The sequence below is a fragment of the Orbicella faveolata genome, unplaced genomic scaffold (genome assembly GCF_042242905.1).
Source record: "Orbicella faveolata isolate gen_17 unplaced genomic scaffold, um_ofav_v1 contig_24, whole genome shotgun sequence".
Classification (NCBI taxonomy): domain Eukaryota; kingdom Metazoa; phylum Cnidaria; class Anthozoa; order Scleractinia; family Merulinidae; genus Orbicella; species Orbicella faveolata.
In genome coordinates this window covers 4,177,699-4,197,380 of record NW_028301552.1, presented here as the reverse complement: position 1 = coordinate 4,197,380, position 19,682 = coordinate 4,177,699, and the positions used below count along the sequence as shown (strand labels likewise).

Here is a 19,682-nt window from a genome sequence, read left to right as displayed (position 1 = left end):
TGCCCGTCGATCCATTCGACAGTTTCTTAGAAACTAATACCTGCAGTCTCAATTCTTTGAAATGAATGCAGAGTCATATAAGAGTTCCCCTTTTAATGGCGCAAAGTAGCACAGGTAAAAACGTCTGAGAAAAACCTAAAATTCCCATGATTTCAAAGACGTTTGGGCATGAGAATTGTCCACTCGCCTACTAACTTCAATTCCAGGCTTCACCGTCATTTCTCTTAGCACTGTTGAGATATGGTGCTGTATCTGTTTCAACTGTGTGCGTCTTGCTGAACTTGAGATTATAGTATAAAAAGTCACGTTCAGCATCAATAAGGGAAGCCTTTAGAATCAAGGAAATAGCTAAGCCAGAGCAAATAAAACACGTACCAGTGTAGGTGCTTTCCAATACGTTCAGCATTTTTTTTACGCTCAAAGAAATAACACGCACATCTGCACACCCCACTGCACTGATGAGGAAGTTTCAGTAAAGCTTGGCTGATGGTATAAATTCGATCTTTTACAAAGTAGATTCAGCCAGAAATCGTCGGTTTACTGAACAAAGAAGCTCTTCACGATGTTTCATTTAGTTGCAAAGATATTCCTGGTTTTGAGTTTTATCGCCTTTCTAGTGTCCGCCAGAAACTTTGCAGAGTCCAGAGACGCAATTCAAGGTCTCGACTTAGAGAAGTACAGCGAGCCTGAAACAGGTCAAAGGCTGTTACTACTACAACAATACGCTAGGTATCTGCTTCGATGTTCAGCAGCATTCAATGAGGCTTCTGAAGACTACTGGAGAAAACATTTTTGTTGACCAAGATCTTTATCCGGACTCTTTCTTCTACCAAGTACTGGATCAGGCATTTCTCGGGTATGAAAACAACCGTTTTAGCTTAAATTGTCGAAAGGTCTTTCTCTAACCTTCTAGATGAACTGAACGTGTGAACACCGGTTTCAACGTTTTCCTTTCAAATTGAAAAAAAATACTGTACTAATGAGAACCGCCTGGAAGGGCTGTTGGCTCTTTTTTAATGCATGTATCTGTCCTCGGTTTCCTCACGAATTGTCGTGCGGAACATTTATTATTTTGCTAATAACCCTGGATCTACGAGGAACTCTTTCAAGTAGTCCTAATAAATAACTGTTAGTGATTACATGCGCAGGCAAATTTTACCTTTTAAAATGATCACGAGTAACACAAGTTCCCATGGAATTTTTGTTAATAATTATTAAAAAAAAAACAGAGCTTGACATGATCCGCTGATTCATGTTCTTTTTTCTTCTCTTCCAAGTGTTGACGGGATAATGGTCTATATTCCAAAGGACGTCCCAAGAAATCGCGAGGAACTCCTGGGCTATTTAGCGCTGATGAAAGCTTCCCCTCCTGAACAAAGACAGACCGAAGAACTTGAATCCACAAAAGCTCACTACGAAGAGGTCATGACTGAGCTCCACTACACCCCAGAAATTCAGCTGCTTGAGCTACTTCAAGAGGCGCTCAAGGATAACAGTACCCAGCTGGAAATCCTGAAACCATTTTACGCCTTAAGCCTCCACCTGCTAAGCTCATCGAACGTACAGGCCCCAGCCGAGCTTAAAGTTGAGCTTAGCTTGCACGATCATCACAGACAGAAGCGCTGCCTGGACTTGAGAAGTGATCCATACAGTAACAACTGTCGAGGCATGTGTGGTCCGAAGTGCTGGTGCTGGAAATTTGTCTGTGGTGACTGCTGCTGGAATCAAGGATGTTACGAGCACGACCTGTGTTGTGGTGCTAAAGGTTATTTTCATGAATACTGCCGTGGCCCGTTTAAACATGGTTTTAACTGTTATAGTTACGGCGCTTACCCGCAATGCATGTACTGAGCTATTTCGTATGGTCGGTGATTTTCGGTATAGCAGCAGTTTAGGATCGATTACCGTGACGAGTCAGATTTTGTTCAATTACGCTCTTAAAATCGAAGATATTGAGATTCAACAATAGCACCAGGTTTCCTCATTAGCTTTAGTGCCAATGCCCATAAATTGTGTAATAATTAAGATTGTTTAGCTAATCTACATTTTAAAAGCCCGATATATATCAAAAACGAGAGACAATGTTTCAACGGGATATCCAAACACCGAGAAGAGAGTTCAAAATACGACGCGCAGGGGAGTATTTTTGACGAAATTCGGGATGTTTGGATAGCCGATGAAACACTGTCTCGAGTGTTTGATATATCCTCTCGATCAAAACAAAAACTAAGGAGTAAACGGAGAAGTTAAGTCGTCAAAATCTATGCTAATTAATACCGGGTATCCAAACCTCCTTCACGGTTGTGATTTTCTTTGTTTTAACTTGATGGATTATTTATTAGTTTGAGAAGGAAATGGTTCGAACGACATGACATTTCATCTTTTTAATGATCTATTGAAAATTTGTCATTTCAGTCTGTAGGGTTAAATTTTTTTGGTGAGTTTATATGGTGATAAAATAAAATTGTCCATAGACGAAACTACAGCTACGCGTCTAGATCTTTGACTCATACTAAAGAAAGGAACTGGGGATTTTCTGAAGAGGATTAAAGCTCTTTACACTCTTTCAATGACCGACGTAATGAGGGGGGTGAAATAATTTGGATGAACTCATTAACATACCGACCAAGGCTGAAGAAAGATCCATGATCCAAATTTCGTTTAGACAGGCAAACTCCGGAATCCGCGCCAAAATTCACAGCCGATCCACGATCCACTGTGTTTCGATCGAAAATCCGCTCAATTTACCGCAAAAATCCACAATCCGTGCACTTTTTAAGGCCAAATCCGTCGATCCGAAAACCTTTTCACCCCCTCGTAATGCAACACTTTTAGCGAGAACCTTTCTCGCCCACGACTCTAAATTTTAGCATTGTAGGCGAAGTATTTAACTATGCCCTAATTGGATGTTTCTATCGTATTTGAACTGTAAAACACTGAACATATTGAAGCAATCTTTTTTATATATATTGGAATACCCAAAAGATGTTCTCTAGCTTAGATTTCCGCACCAAAGCATTCCACTATAACAGATACGAGTTTGGTGTTGAATGCTGGACCAAAGCCATGGTGTTAAAAACAACAGAAATGAACCAGTGCTAACGAGTCACGTGACAAGAATCATTCGATACACTGTTTCCACCGGTTGTGACGAATATTTCTTTAGCATCAGTTCTTTATATAATTGGGGACAAAACTGCCACAAAACCTTAACAATTGCGCATGACTAATTACTAATGCTGACATCTGGCTCTTTTATTATTCCCTGAGTTTTAGTCAAACGTACAATACGCTATATCAAAAACCGATTTAGAATCTGGCGTCTCTTCAGTAGAAATGTTAGGAGTTAGGAAAGGTTAATGGAGTTTGTGAGTGAAGCAGTAGAATATATAAAAGAAAACTAAAACATCGGAACAAATCGTTTTATGTTTTCCTTTTAATCCAACCATTTTACCACGGAGGCTATACTTTAATCCAAAAATTTAATAGGTGTTGGATTAGTTTTAAGGCCCTGTCCTCTCTACGCCGGGAAAATTTGAAAACGCAGCTTTATTTCTACGGTTAGACTCACCTTCCACAGTAATCCGTCACGAAAACGGAGCTTTTCGAAAACGCTCTTCAATCCGGAGGAATTTGAAAACGCCGGCTTTGCGTTTTAGTGTGGACGGAAAACATTTCGAAAACGGAGCTTTTCGAAGACGATGATATCACCCGAGTTTTCCTCAAACACCAATCCAAAATGACCGGTGTAGCGTGGACGGCAAACAATTGACGCGTTTTCAAAGTGAAAACGCCGTTTGCAAATTTCTCCAGCGTGGTGTGCACGGAAAACAATTTATGCGTTTTCAAAGTAAAAATGCCGTTTGCAAATTTTTTCGGCGCAGTGTGGACGGGGCAACGGACAGCTGAAAACAAGGACAGTGTCACCACTCAGAGATGTGCCGCATGAGTTCCATGTCTGTTTGCACAATAAGGTATATTCCAAAAAGAAGCAAAAGAGCAGACGACGGCCAACCTGCAAAACAAAAGAGCAGAGGACTGAGTGGCTGCTATGGAGCAACTCTAAATGCTTCCATCCCACTGGATGGAAGCTGTGCTGGTTCATCGTTGGTCATCTGCTGCCCGACCACGCCGTCGCGAAGGACGTCAAAGCAGCCACTTGTCGATGAATTGCACATGCAGTAGTTATGCTCGCGGATTCGTCAATTCAGCGGTTTTCACTTGAGTGTCGAAAAGTAACTGGTTTTTAATTACGTTACATGATTGGTTAAAAAACTCGCGCCACTTTTTCATCCAATCAGAATTACAACCAAAACCAATTGTGACTCGCTCACGAACATTTTCCCGCGCTTTGCGTCAGCTACGTGTATTTGAAACGAGATTTGATTGGTTCCCTGGATTGTCTGTGTCTTTTGTGATTGGCTGGAGTGATTACTTTGGTTTCGGTTATACGAAACTTGAAAACCGCTCTATGTTAAAAAAAAAAAACAATTAAAAAATCTTAAACTTAACTCAAAACATTTTGCGACTAGAGCGACTTAATAAAGGGAAACATTTTACTGCCATTTAGTTATCTATAGTTGTTTTCTCCACGTACCGAAAAGGAAGATTCTCTTGATGTAAAACCAAACAGGATCAGGGCCACAAAGAAACACTAAGTTACTTAAAATGAGACTGGTGAGAGTCACAACGCCAAACAGGGCGCGAACTCGGCGTGACGCGGCCGGAGATAGCTTGTCCTATTAAAAAAAATAGAAACAAAAAATTCAACAAACACCATGTGGACTACAACACAGTCTAATACATCACAAAGAATTATCGATTTTTTAAGAGAACACGCAAAGTACTGGGCCTCGTCCACACTACCCAGGAGGAATTTGACATCGGCGTTGTCACTCTGATAACGTATCAAGCGTTTTCCGTCCACACTACGCCTAAGAAATTTGAAAACGCAACAATCACCGGTCATTTTGGATTTGTGTGTGAGGAAACCTCGAGCAGGGAAATCACATGATTACAATGAATTTATCCATTTCTTAACCTAAAAAAGCTAAAAAAGCTTTTTTTTTTTACTAAAAGAGAGATTTTTCGAGGATTAGGTACAAAATTGAGCAAAACTTCAAGTCCGGGCCTTTTTTTTTTGCCATTAACCGTTCTCAATTTCGTTTGTTGGACCTTTCCTTTCTGTTGTTCTCGGCCCTTTTATACTGGCTACCTTTTGCATTGTATGTTCTTTCTGGCTGCAGTGAAAAGTTGGACGTTAATTACGGGCGAAGCCTAGAAATGGACCTTGATCAATCATAGGCGTTGTGGACCATTTTACCACCGTTTTTGCACCAAACCTGATAACGTTGTTTTTCTATTTGCGAATGTCGTCGATATCTAAACCTGACCACTGTGCGGAAAGGGCTAGCCTAGCACTACTATCTGCTTATCAAGAATATCTGATGTCATTTAAATTGATGACGTCACAAGTGGTACAAAGAGCACGACCATTAATTACACATATCTGCGTAGTTGTTATTCGTATAGGTAATCATACGGTTTCGAGTTCAATTTCGAATTAATTTGCATGAGTGACTTTTTCAAAAAGCTGAAATTGCACGAGCCGCTTCGGCGAATGCAATTTCAGTTTCTTGAAAAACTTACAAGCGCAAATTAATTCCAAATTGAACGAGAAAAACCGTATGATTACTTATTAATAATATAAACATGAAAAATATTCGCCTGGAGGAAGTGCCGGAAGATCTTTCTTGAAGCCATTTTTTCTCATTCGAGGAACCTTTTTTCAAAGTTTCCGCACAAAACTCTCGTCATCATTTCACGTGATATCATTGGTTTAGAAAATTTCCTGTTATCTTTCAGCCAATCATAATCCAGAATTATGATTTGTAGTTTGCACTGGTGTTACACTTGAACTGCATTGCTTTTAGCCAATCAGAATCGAGTAATTTTTTCATGTATATTATTAAAAGGGTTAAAGCTCCGTTTTCAAAATGATTTCCGTCCACTGAAAACGCAAAGCTGGTGTTTTCAGTCAAATTTCTCCGGTTTGAAGAACGTGTTGGAAAAGCTCCGTAGACGGTAGGCCTAACCGTAGAAAAAAAGCTGTGTTTTCAAATTCCACCTGCGCAGTGTGGACGGGGCCTTAAGAAACTTACCTCGAGTCGCTTAACAGAAGGAAGCAGCAGCACAATGCCTGCTAAAGATTCCACCACCACTCCAAGCCAGTTAGGAATACACCACCACATGGTGTGCATGTTACTACCATGCCATAACCATATAAAGGCAAAAGCGAGAAACGAGCCCGCGATTTGACGAGCAAAACCCTTACGGGACCCTCCCACGGGCACGTAAATATACCTGCAACAAGGAAAACCTGGTGGTCACCGTCATTTTCGGAAGAAGTTGAACCAAAATGTAGACAACCGAAGATATCTTGTAAAACCCATTCTTTACCTCTTCATCCAAGTGTTCAGACCCCTGTCAAAGTACCTGGAAAATTGAGCAAAACAAACAGAAGCATTAAGAGATGTTTGAAACGGTTTCGGCAGCCTAAAAACAAACCTACCCAGTAAAGGGGCACTATGACTCCCCGGCCGACAAGAGAAAACTTAAAAGACATATTTTCCTGATGAAACTCAAAAATAATTGTCTCGTTTTGTTAGACTGCCGTGCAAGTGCACTGAAACTATAACAGGGGCATTATAATGACATACACATGCACAAATTTGTGATATAACTGTCTGATCGTCCTAAAAAAAAATCGTCCTGCCTCGGAATAAATGCAAAAAAAAACAATTATAATTTGCTCTCACTTCAACAATTCAATACATGATCTTAACGTTAGTGTTTTGGAGCATTTTGAATGTGTCTTGAATTCTTTGAATTTGAAATCATCTTTTTGCAATAAATGCTAAGAATACCTTAATAAATATGTTTCTATCTCAGGTTGTTATATATAGCAGGTGATGACAGTTTATGAGAAGCATCTAGCTTAGCGCGCCCTTAATGATCAATAAGTCCTCGTAAAAGCAATCCTGTCACAAGATCGATAGATTTTGCGACATCTCCTAAATTTTGACTTCATGTTGTGTGGTCGCCTTGACCACCTCACTCAGTAATGGTAATAGTTCTCTTTACAAATGGAAATGGGAATCCACCTTTTGACCCACTCCACCATCCACCTGCATCCCACATTAATCGAAGTAAATCATTCAACCCTAAAGGACACCAATCTAGGCGTGGCTCGTGCTTTATTTGACTCCTAAAGGATACCACTTAAAACTGAATAGGCTGGATTACCAGCCGCTGCCCAAAAAAGGAGCCCGTGCTAGTAGACCGGACTCGAGAGACCGGTGGACATCGAGCCTAAAAACGGAAATAAGAGCGTTTCTTTTATTATTATTTCTCCGAGTGCACCCTAACAGATACGTTGACCGCTGAAAATAGTGGCGTTTCGTCATCAACACCCTAACTGAGACCAGAATCCTTGCCGGATTTTATAGCGAGACGACAAGCATCCACGACCTTTTCATATGGGACTCCCCCCGAGCATGTTTCTAACCGGTGAAACAAAATGTTGCCCTGCCCACATTTTCGTGATGAATCTTACTTCCACATGTCTGTGAAGAGATACAACGTGGTTACACATCTTGGAGGCAAAGGAACCTCGACCCGGTCCACACGCGCCAACACTCCTGTACAGCGGTAGAACACCTTGTACTTGACGAGGAAGATTTGCAGCTGAGAGTACATAATACCAGTCAGGGCCCAATTAGACAGGGTGCTAAATATGCTGGGGTCATGTGTGAAGGCTGTCGAGTAGATGAAGTGTAAATAGCCCTCCAGGAAAAAGTACCACCATAATGTACGGGCTGAGTCCCAGATAAGAGATTTGATTTCCTCCTTTGAAAATGGCTTGTAAGGTTGATAAAACTAGAAAGACAAACACGCAGATTTAAAAGTCAAAACACAAACTATTAGCCAGGAATATTTCATTAATTATTTATTATTTGTTTTTTTTTATTAGCCTTGTCACAAGAAGACAACTGCTGTTTAACTGACAGTTGGAATACCCTCAGAACTTTACTCAGTAAAGTGCTCCAATAATTTCCAGTCGCAATGAAAATTTGACCACAACCAAGGTTGTATTCATAGAACAAACCTAGGTCAGTTTTTGCCTGGGATTGACTACCAGCCCATGCTTGGGAAAGAGCCCCCGTTCTGAGCCCCACTCCGAGCCCGGAATGAAGACCGGACCCGAGAGAGCGACGGAAATCGGACGTAGTTATTCGCATTCTCTACAGTTGCAAGACATCGTATTTCATAGTGGGATATTTTAGATTGAACACAACTGCAAGAAGACATGCAGCTAAATACAGGAATTTTACACCATTAAAATGCTGACCATTTTCTAGTTAGCGCTTACTCGAGCTAACCAGAGCGCTAATGAGCCTTAACAGAGCACTACTCAGGCTAATCGGGATGCCATTTAGGCTAATAACAGTGCTGGTTAGGCTTACCAAAGGGGTACTAAGCGGGTTAACCGGAGTGCATTTGAGTTTGGTACAATCCCTGTAGCCGCTATTGCAAGACGTTGCGTCGCCATGTTGATTGGGTCATGGTGGTGAAAAGGTTAATTGGAAGCGGGTTTTTCAGGGCTCGTTTTTAGTGGGGAGGCGTCAGTCTGTGCTCTGACATCTTTGTGACAAAACAGCCAATCGATTCAACCACGCATTATATTACATTCAAAAACAAGAAAGTGAGCTGGAGGGTTATCGAAGCATTTTTGACCCTCATCACCGTATATAATCAAAACCACTCACCGTTTTCTGAAAAGTATCAAAAGTGACAACTGGACCATTGGCAAATAACGGCAAGTAAAAGTTATACACCAGTAGATCCATCAGTGTGTAAGGCTTGACGGGTTTATCTTTGTCCGAATCACGTAGCCGCCAGCAGTAGTCCATGCTAAAACTAATACAACGCAGATTCGCCATCAAGGACACAAATAATGTAAAACTCCTGATATCTGAGCTGGTGCTGAGGAACTGAAGCTGAGTAAACAAAAAAAATTGAAACGAAAGTGTTTCGACACGTTTCCATTGCTTCCATTACAGCAGTTATTAGAGAGCTTGAGCAAACCACGACGCCAACGACAAAGAGAACGCCACCAAACAAAAAGCTTAACAAGTAGAACAATGGCTGTGCACGTGCGTTATAAATCCGTGTACATTTCTTTGCCGTCCTCTGCAAAACAACAACGTGAAATGACCAAGTTCTGCGTATTTTGAAGAACGCAAACGACGGCAACCAATTTTTCGTATTTTCATTTGGAATTGAACGCCATCGTTACGCATTTAGCTAGACCGATAGACGCACTGAACAGATCTAGACAACTGAAAAAAATTTAAAGGTAAAATACAAGTTCTTTTTTACCAGCCGTTGTCCTCGGGATCGCTGTGGTCAGTACTTAAGCTCTTTATTGTTGACAAGTAGACTGAAAATTATCTGTATCCTGCCTCCACAATACACCTCGTCACGGCCAAGCTACCACGACAACTGAAAACACTCGCTTCAAGACGTGAAAGGAACTTATATCAGGGCTACCCAACGGAAAGTTTCGGTTAATTATCTGTTCGGATGGTCTTTTCCTCCCTCCGATTTTCTTGTAACCTCAAACTTCCATGAAATAAGAAATTTAATGCCTGCTGTTCTCGGATTGATGAAGAAGTCGTTATGGATACCCCAAAAAAGGGTCAGCTATTATTTTCGGAAAGGCAATAAGACCACAAAATTTGTGGACATACCGTAGTTGTTCTGTTCTCATCGCAGCTTGTCTTACCTGCCATATTTTAGCAGCGTTGATTTGCAGAGAAAGTAAAATGCCAAGATTGCAGACCCACACGGCAGTGATCGACTTGAAAATGGAACAACACATGTAAACAAGTAAGCAATGCCCAAGCATAAACATAACTGGCTTTAAACCGGTGAAGTACAGTAGAAAGGAAAGACTGAACAACAGGCAGTAACTTGCTTTGTGCTGAAAGGCAATACAGGCAAACGTTCAACAAAAATTTGACTTAAATTAGATTTAGTACAGCGAGATAATAAGAAATGCAACTAGTGTTACAGTTACTGATTTAGCAGAGACGAAATAGGTCTTTCCATAATCACGTTTAACATCGATAGGAAAAGGGCAAAAAGTTGAGTGGAGAGATTTTCTTTTGGAATCTGTTTCGAGTGTTTTATACTTCTTCGAGAACAAAACAAAAACTTCAGAGGAAAAAGGAAGGGAATTTAAAAGGCCGACCCGCTCGAAAAACGTGGCAATTCAACGTAGAGGAGAAAATTTATCGCTCCGTCCACACCATACGCCGAGGGAATTCGAAAACGTAGGTTTCACTCTGAAAATGCGTCAAATGTTTTCCGTTCACACTTCGCCGGAGTAATTTAAAAACGCAACAATAACCAGTCATATTTTGGATTTGAGTTTGAAAATACTCGGCCAGGGCAATCACGTGACTATCGTGACGTCATCGTTTTCAAAAAGCTTGTTTTTAAAATGTTTTCTGGCCATACGAAAAGACAAAGCCGGCGTTTTCAAATTCCTCCGATTTGGAGAGCGTTTTGGAAAAGGTCCGTTTTCGTGACGGATTAGTATGGACGGTAGACGTAACCGTAGAAATAAAGCTGCGTTTTCAGATTCCTTCGGCGTGGGGTGGACGAGGCCTTCATTCGACGCTTCACACTTTATTCGGCGCATGCAACGTGTCAAGAGTACGCGGGCGTGGCAGACGCATTCAGATACTGGAAACCTCGCCTCGCTCCACTGTAAAGGACTTTAAAATTATTCTTTCTTATGGCAGAATTACTGCAGATAGGATTTTACTATTATCCTTGCAACATTATAGTCAAAGAGAAAGCCATAGACAATGAGGTAACAAAACAAAAAGCATTCCTCACCTGGGAAAGAAATCGTGAAAAAATTATTCCCCCAATTGCGTGAAGCAACATCGCAGGCATCAAGGATTCTATTGCACTCAACCAAAATTCCCACTCAAAATCAGTCACATCCTGCAAACAAAACAAAAGCATTCAATCAACGTGCTATCATCAATCAAAGCAAACACACTGTTTTTCAAGCCAATCAGAGACGAAGAGGAACCCACGTATTTTCGCGCGCTAGATGTAAAGCTACCCAAGTTGAGTGTTTGTTGCTCTATTGTTCTCGTTCGTCATATTGAACAAGCTAGCCACCTTCAATTTGGCAAGACTCACAGGTTTGGAAAATAGAGTTGGAAAACTATAACCGGTACAGTAAAAGCTCTGTCACGAAAACCGTGATATAACCGTGATATGAGCTTACTCTTTCAGAGACGCCCAAAAGTGTTACTGTACAACTGCCATGAAATTCAAGACATTTTCCGGCGACTGATATCCACGAAGACGTACAACAATATTAAAGCACAAATATAGCTGGAAGACCAAAATAGCTAACTTTTACCAAACGTATCAATATCAGGAGATGTGGTCAGAAATGGTAAAAATATTACAGGAACACAAAACGCATTCCAAAAGAAGTGGCACAAAATAATCCAGGCATTATACTAACTCCCTGATCTCCCCTTTGAACTTTTGTTTAAACAGGCAATTTAATTGAATGATATTTAGGTTCTCCTCTTCATTTGAACAGCTTTAATTTAGTATTTCGTGGCCCTATATTTTTTCGTTCGCATTTACTTTCGTCAGTTGTTAGAATAGTGTACTAGTAGCACTAGTAGTATTGTATCTGTTAGTTGTATTATTTTTAGTTTCGTCCCTATTAGTAATATCGTTGTTATTTAGAATTAATTCCTGTGAAAAAAAGGTTGTTATATTGTTAGTGTTGTAAGCAGATTATGTTGATCGGTATTGTAATTTGTAAGTAGTGATGGTGATGTAAGTAACTTTAGTTTTTGTAAAATTGTACATAAAGTGTAGTATCACAATTAAAATATATACATATATATATATATATATATATTTATATATGTTCTTGAATGAACATGGTTGTTGGTAAAGTAAGCACAATGTAGCCTCCTGAATGTTCAGACACAAAAATTTTTAAAGTATTCCAACCTTCTTTCTTCCAAGAATTTGCCATCCTTCTTGTAAGTCTTCTGCATAGATCTCATCTTTATGATCTGTGAAAATTTAGTACACACACACAAAAAAAAAATTTCCATCTATCATTGTTTTAAAATATTTGTTTTATAAATAAACAAATTTCATAAATTTCAAGGTTCTTTGAAATTTCCAACAATAGTCCAATCTAAAGTTAATCATGATGTACATAATCACCCACTTCCCCTTTGGGTTTTTGGTTGACCTCCTTAGATGGAGTATCATCCCTAAAAGTCTGCATACAAGCTACATGTAAGTGGACCATCAGGCCTTAGTTTTTCCTGGTTTCAGTAGCATGACGTGACTAGGAGTATTTCTACTTGCCCCTGGATGGGATGTGAGTCCATCGCAGGGCTACAGGGAACTTAATAGTTCACCGGTACCCGTTTATACACCTGGGTAGAGAGAGGCACCGTGAGAGTAAAGTGTCTTGCCCAAGAACACAACACAATGTCCCCGCCCAGGGCTCGAATTCAGACCACTCGATCCGGAGACAAGCGCACTAACCATGAGGCCACTGTGCCTCCCATTCATCATCATCCCTGGGTTGGAGAAAATTTTTGCATGAAGGAAAAGCAGGAAAAGGGAAAGAATATTTATAGGATTTTTATTGGTCAGGACCTTAATGGTGAGTAGGGGAAAGGTTGGTGAAGGAAAATCTAAACCTCAGACTGCCTCATAAAATTGCCCTGAAAATCATGGCTCCCTCCTCTAAACATTTCCTGGTCAACCAAATGGGAAGCCAGTCACATATGCATTTTAAACTATTTATATAATCAACTGACAGACCTACATGTAGGAAGATTGTGATTATTCTCAAAGGGCTAATATTGTTGCAGCCTCTGTGCACATGCAGTGCCAGCAAAGTCTATGCGGCTACAGCCCATTGCATTCCTTGCGTTCTTCCTGGGAGTGAATCCCATATAAAAATGATGGGGATGCAGTTTTGGTGGCTCTTAGGGTATTCAGCCTCAAAAGGTCCACAGCACATGAGCTTATTTGCGGTACCTTTTAGGGTATTGAGCCAAAAAAAAGATATGACAGGAGGTCATGTTTTGTTTTAGAATTGGTACCTCTTAGAGGTGAAGAAAATTCAAGCCACACCCACTAAACAGGATCTTAGCACCCATTGGGGATTTTTTTTCAAAATTTCTGATGAGCATCCCATCCTTTTTTTATTATACTGGAAACTGTCAGGGTTGTCATTAAGTTTTGATTCACCTGTAGCCTTGATCTTCACACCAGTAACAAGCTCATTACCCTTTGAGTGAATTGTATAGACTACAGGCAAATTCACCTGTAACATCAAGGACCCATCAAACATACTCTCAGCTGCAGCAGGTGTTACAGGTTACACCCCTTATCAACAGCCCTTTCAGGCCCCAACTGGGTTAGAACTCTGTTTTTTTACATAAAAGTCCTACCGGTAAGCTTGTCGGACCCTTCTTACCTTGAGATGCTATAAAGACAGTATACATGGTATACAACAACAGTGAAATCCACAAAACCCAGTACAATGAAATCTCAAGTAAAGGCAAGGGACCATGTTTCCTGTTCTGGTTCGTCTCATTCCTGCTTGTGGCAATCTTTTCCATGTCAGGAGTACTCATCTAGCAAGGAAATAAAGATGGAGGGATTTATGTTAACTGAGAAAAAATGAAACAGTTCAGCCATAAGTTTAATTATCACTTTTATCTAGCTTGCCTATTAAAATAACTCTTTAAATGAATGGAATAATGACAGAGACAATCCAACATCATCATGTGCTTCAGTAACATGACCAATTCTGGAGTACGTTCAAGCCCAAAGCATTGATTCTCCACATCATACCTCAAGAGTTCGAGGATCATGTGTACTAAAGGCATCTGAGATCGAGAGTCAGTCGATACCCTAGACTGATACCCTCAATCAACCCTTGATTGGCCCTCAATCGACACTCGATCGATACTTGATCGACACTCCATCGACACTCTATTGACATCACAGTCGACAGTCAGTCAACAGTCGACTAATTTTCAACCGACTGTTGATCAAGTGTTGATTGAGTGTCAATCAAGAATTGATCAAGATGTCCATCAAGTATCAATCAAGATATCAATCGAGGGTATCGATCGAGAGTATAGATCGCCACTCTACTGCTGATGCCTATAGTACACATGATCCAAGTTCAACACATTTATGTTTGTGCACCACACCTGAACAAAATAATATTCAGAAGTGAAGAATGATCATCACAGTAAATTTTCCAATTTAAGCAACTGGAAAGAAGAAGCCTGAAAAAAAACAGGGCTTCAACGGGATTTGAACCCGTGACCTCCGTGATACTGGTGTGATGCTCTACCAACTGAGCTATGAAGCCACACATTGGGAGCGAAACTCAACACGTGCCAACAAAAATACTCGACACATCACAAAATAATATTCATATTTTAAAGGTGTACTTATTAAGGAGGAGTGCTTAATGAACATTTAATACAGGCAACTATGTAACGAAGTATGGTACCCAACTTGCTCTGCACGTTCTGCATAAGACTGTGTTGTGTGGTGAGAAATTTAAACTTACAGTGCACTTGCCTCAATATGTACCCAGGGGTAAATGAGCGAATTGATAAAATCAGAATCAAAAGATGAGGCTCACTGAGTATTTCAATGCACCTAAAAACTCTTTTAACACCCACAAGCAAAAGCTAAAAGGAATGGGTTTACAATAGAAGATCAATTCTGAAGAATTGAGAAGACTGAAATTTGACACCGGAGATATCAGGCTATAGTTTTAGGCTTCTAGCACTCACTGAAAATGCTGCGTAAATTCGTCTCGTAACTTCGAGGTTTCATCGAGTAATTACATATATAAGCTTTTCGCATGCATATTTGCAGAATGGTCTTACATTAAACCAGTGATAACTCAGACATACCTACAATTTGGCGCGCAAATCGATCCTGGCTCTCTACTCAGATTAACAGCAGTTAGAAGAAATATTCACCTCTTGTTTCCCACTGGACCTCAAAGAAATCCAGCTGATCCAATGGTCTTCGTAATCTCCGTCATTCTACAATATTCTGCTCTTGAGGAGTTTTAATAAGGAAACACGGATATTAAAAGCGGCCGTGTTCGCAAACAAATATCATAAGCAAGGCTATTTCGAACTACTTAGGGCTATTTCTGCCTAGCCTATCAAGTATTCACTTACCTGCTCAAATTAGCCCCTCACACACGTTCTTCATCTACATCTTACAGTATTGAGATCAAATAAAACGTGGGATACCTAGAGGAAATCACAGTAACTAACGAACAGCTGAACCCATATATCTCATCGACTTCCGGTTGCAGCTGCAAAAATATGAGACGGCGGTGACAGGTAAACTGGTCAGCGTCTTTTGATTTTCGATGGCCACTCCATAGCCACGTCGTCATCAAGTTAACGAAGTTTACAGAATCCCAGGGGTTTGAGGGAACAAGGTCAAATGGTGAGAGGTGAACAGGGGAACATAGACAAAGATTCTTAGAGAACAAGGGACGAGGAATTACTAATCAAACAATTAACAAATAAAGAAGCCTCGACTGTGTTCTGTTCTGTTGTCAAGCACGCAGGAAGCGGTAGAGCACGAAAGAAGTGTAGGGGAAAACACGAGACGTAGTCGAGTGTTTTTCCCTACTTCTTGAGTGCTCTACCGCTTCCTAAGTGCTTTACAACAGAACAGAACACAGTTGAGGCTTCTTTATTTGTTTTATGATAAAGAATCCGATAATTTCCCCACGCATTTGGCTGAATTTTCAAACCAAACTTTATTTTCCAAACCAGCAAAAGTGGCGTCAGCCGTGAACTGTTCTCTGAACATAGGCACACAAGGCGTGCAAGAGTTATTTTTTTGTGAACTATAAGTCTCGGAGATAGGAGCATTCGTGGAACTGTTTACAGTAATGATTTGGTTGATTTAACAAGTTTTTTTGGTTGCGATGTACAGCAAGAAAGAAACTGGGAGTTTATGATGTACATACGATGTTACATCGGTAATGGTAAGATAACTAAATAGTAAGCCATAAAATGTTTGACTGAACAAACTACAGTAATCTGACACGTCTCCAGATTAATGTAGATACCATCTTATTTTCTAACAGGCAATTTTATTCGTTCTTTGATACAACCCACACTGTGGTTGGTCTGACACGCTCACATGCATAACTTCCTCACTCACCGATCACGTAGCCCTTCCCCCGGGGGGCGGGGGACTCCCTTAAATGGGCTATATAGGTCTGTGCGGCCCCGAAGGGTATGGTTTTCAGCCGTTTTGGTCATAAATAGGGTATCGATTTTAGCTGATTTTGGCCATGTTGGTCATAAATAGGGTACGGTTTTTGCATTCTAGCCTTGATATGGGTATGCTTTAAGAAGAAGCCACTTTTTTATCATTATCGAAAAGAAAATCAACAAAAGCCCTTCACAAATTTATAAGTTTACGGTAATTTAACATTGGTTTGAACTAGGGAGCTAATTATAACGCAGGTCTGAAACAGGGTTTTGATTTGAGGGTCAGGTCGTAAATAGGGTTTCGAATTTTTGGTCAGGTCATAAATAGGGTAAGGAATATCGCAGATTTTGGTCATAAATAGGGCAAGGGTTTTGGGAAGCGGGCCGCACACCCCCAACCAATTTTTCTGAGAGTACCCCCTCGGGAGCCCTTCCAGCCCCCAAGAGGAATTTTTGCTCAAAAATACTCAAGTTAAGAGAACTTTTCGCATTTTATACGAGTAGTAAGTTTACCCTTTTTACACAACACAACGCAACAACACCGCTACTTCACCGAAAATTTAAAGAAAGAGAAAAAATCCTCTCTGACACGTTGAAAGTCTGATTTAATTAAATTGCACTTTAACTTGGTGCCACACAGTCTTCAAAGAACATTTGAACAGTTTTCATACTTTTTACCTTTAAAAATATCGGACTGAAAAGAATGTCATAAAATGCCCATCAAATAAAAATATTAAACTGCTACTGCAGAGGCGTAAAAACACTCTAAACACTCTAGAAAGGAAAGCTTCTTTTTTGTTTAATATCCTGGGAACAATAGCCGATAACTTGTAAGCTCTAATTGAATTTACTCCCATATGAAAAACAAAAGTGTCGAGTTACCATTTGTAACTAAAAATAGCAAACATCTCGTAGGAACAAGTGGCGACGATTCGTCAGCTCTAATTGAATTTACTACCTTGTGAAAAACAAGAGTGTCAAATTACCCATTGTAACTAAAAAATAAAAGTATCTCGTTATATTTGCATGCACTAAGAACAAAACAATCGTTACCTGCACTTACTACTGTAAACGTTAGAACTGCTTCAAATCTAAATAGTCTCGTCTCCTCTAAAACATGTCCTAAGAACTAGAACCGACGATTCGTGACCTCTAATTGAATTTACTCCTTGTGAAAAACAACAGTATCAAGTTACCCTTTGTAATTAAAAATAAAAATATCTCGTGCCATTTGCCTACTACCCATGAACTGCTTCAAAACTCAAGACTCATCTCGTTCATAACTAGCCACCAATACACTGAAAATTATGCACTCTAAAACAACCCAATGTACGTATGTAACTGTCACACTCCCCTCCAAACCAGACTAAAATCACAAACCGGCAACATACACGTCACTCTTTACTTTTCGATTACCAAAGTCCTTGTGTTTATACATACCTTGCGTTTCTCACGTACCATTTACCTTTACAACAAGAAATTTGATTGGCTGTTCATAGTAGATCCAATCTGATTGGTGTGACATACATACATCTCTCACTCACTCACTCACTCACTCACTCACTCACTCACTTACTCACTTACTCACCCATTGACCCGTCCATAACATACCCGACGCGCCGACTAAGAGGTATTTTTTTTACAAAAAAATAACTCAATAAAGCACGCTGAAATAAGCCAGTCACAATCCTTGTTAGAATTGTTCAAATAATTTGATTGGCTAACGAAGCGACAGCTGTCAATCACAAACTGGACTTCAGCCAAGCTTTCAGTTTCGAGTAGTTCGAGCGGCTTTCGAGAGAAGAACGATGTCTTCGAAGTTCGCTTTTAAGTTAAATTTTAAATACGGATCAAAAGGCAGGTGAAGGTTTATAGTCCAGAGGAATCCGGCCGTATTGTGGCCCATGAAAACGTGCACTTTTCCAGTGGAAATTACGAAACGCGGAGCTCAAAGCTTGCGGATGAAAATGCAAAACGCCGAGTTGAATTTGAACGGAGCTACAGTTACTACGATTATCAGTTGAGTAAGGCGAACGAAAGTTTGGTCACCAAGTTTTAACGTAAAAATCGTGTTGTTGTCACGAGCAACTGGCTCCGTATCCATTGGCAACTTGTCGGCCTTTGACGTCAATTGATAGGAAAGCGCGCGAAATTGTAGGCGACGCGACAGGCGACCAACGGCTGTTGATATTGTTACCAACGGAAACGAGGTAAGTTGCCCGTGACAACAACACGATTTTACGTTAAAACTTGGCGACCAAACTTTCGTCCCGCCTTACTCAACTGATAATCGTAGTATTTACGGCTTGTAGCCGCATGTAGCAAGATTGCCCGAACTAGCGTAAAAGTTACACAGACTAAACGGCTCCCACTGGTTCTACTCCGAGCACAGAAGAGAATATCAGAGCAAGCTTTGCACTGATCACTCGTCTGTTCACTTCGCTGAGATGACCGGAGAACGAGCGTTGCTACACTGCATGTAAGTGTTGCTTGAGCAATTGAGCATTTTTACAAAAATAAAGCTTCTCATCGTAAACAGAGACAGTTCAGCTGTTGTTTTCTGTCGTTGTTTTACTTCTTAAGTATAATTTCTGCCTTCGTAACAAATGTAATGTCTTTTATCGAAGCACTGTTTAGGTTGAGAATTTGTTTATTTCGCTGCGTGTTTTGTCAGCGGGAATCTAGCAAAACTTATTTTAGTACAGTTTTAACACTATAGTTGCGAACAATGGACTCTGTGAGCCATATTTACTACAGACAAATAGCTCGTTTCCATTGCGTTTGTCTGAATCACAGGGGATGTTTAATTTGGGTCAAACTTGTCAAAATTCCGAAGCAAAAATTTGAAAGCCAACTTACCGTCATCAACCCGTGCTCTGTTCTCTGATAAAGCACGCTCTTTCAGCCAATCAGAGCGCGCGTTGTATGTAAACTTAATTATAATAAATAATCAAATCTAATCAAATCTACATCAAATCTAAATTCCGAAATAAAATAAAGGAACTACTTGAGTAAAAATAAAAATTAAAAATTAAAAAACAAACTGCGGTCACAAACATAACTAAACAAAACAACGCATGTTGTAAAAACCTTGATTTGAGAACTTAACGTTTCGTATGCTTCTACATACATCATCAGAAATTTAAAATGGTTAGCTGCATAAGCTGAAATGGCCGAAGAATAAGAGAACGACTCCTTGATATGGTACAATGTGAAAATGACTATACTGAGTAGGCGTGAAGTTAATACAGAATTTTTCTTAAT

General features: G+C 40.1%; 2 protein-coding genes across 5 annotated transcripts; one reads left to right on the top strand and one right to left on the bottom strand.

Moving 5' to 3' along the window:
* Positions 1-517: 517 nt before the first annotated feature.
* Positions 518-2,485, top strand: LOC110042403 (uncharacterized). The gene is made up of 2 exons (XM_089291743.1): positions 518-856; positions 1,278-2,485. The coding sequence occupies exons 1-2, from the start codon at positions 759-761 to the stop codon at positions 1,849-1,851; spliced, it is 672 nt and encodes a 223-aa protein (XP_089147869.1). The 5' UTR covers positions 518-758; the 3' UTR covers positions 1,852-2,485.
* A 749-nt stretch (positions 2,486-3,234) lies between these two features.
* Positions 3,235-15,506, bottom strand: LOC110042528 (protein-cysteine N-palmitoyltransferase HHAT-like). Of its 4 annotated transcripts, none has more exons than XM_089291739.1 (12): positions 15,360-15,506; positions 15,084-15,233; positions 13,619-13,778; positions 12,124-12,188; positions 10,969-11,079; positions 9,848-10,045; positions 8,829-9,059; positions 7,616-7,938; positions 6,460-6,495; positions 6,162-6,363; positions 4,598-4,739; positions 3,235-4,015 (listed from the first exon to the last, which is right to left on the bottom strand). In XM_089291739.1, the coding sequence occupies exons 3-12, from the start codon at positions 13,776-13,778 to the stop codon at positions 3,924-3,926; spliced, it is 1,560 nt and encodes a 519-aa protein (XP_089147865.1). In that variant the 5' UTR covers positions 15,084-15,233; positions 15,360-15,506; the 3' UTR covers positions 3,235-3,923. The 4 variants fall into 4 exon arrangements, with proteins under 4 accessions (XP_089147865.1, XP_089147867.1, XP_089147866.1 ...); XM_089291741.1 differs by having other exon boundaries at positions 15,153-15,233; XM_089291740.1 differs by having other exon boundaries at positions 15,084-15,228.
* Between the last annotated feature and the right edge of the window lie 4,176 nt (positions 15,507-19,682).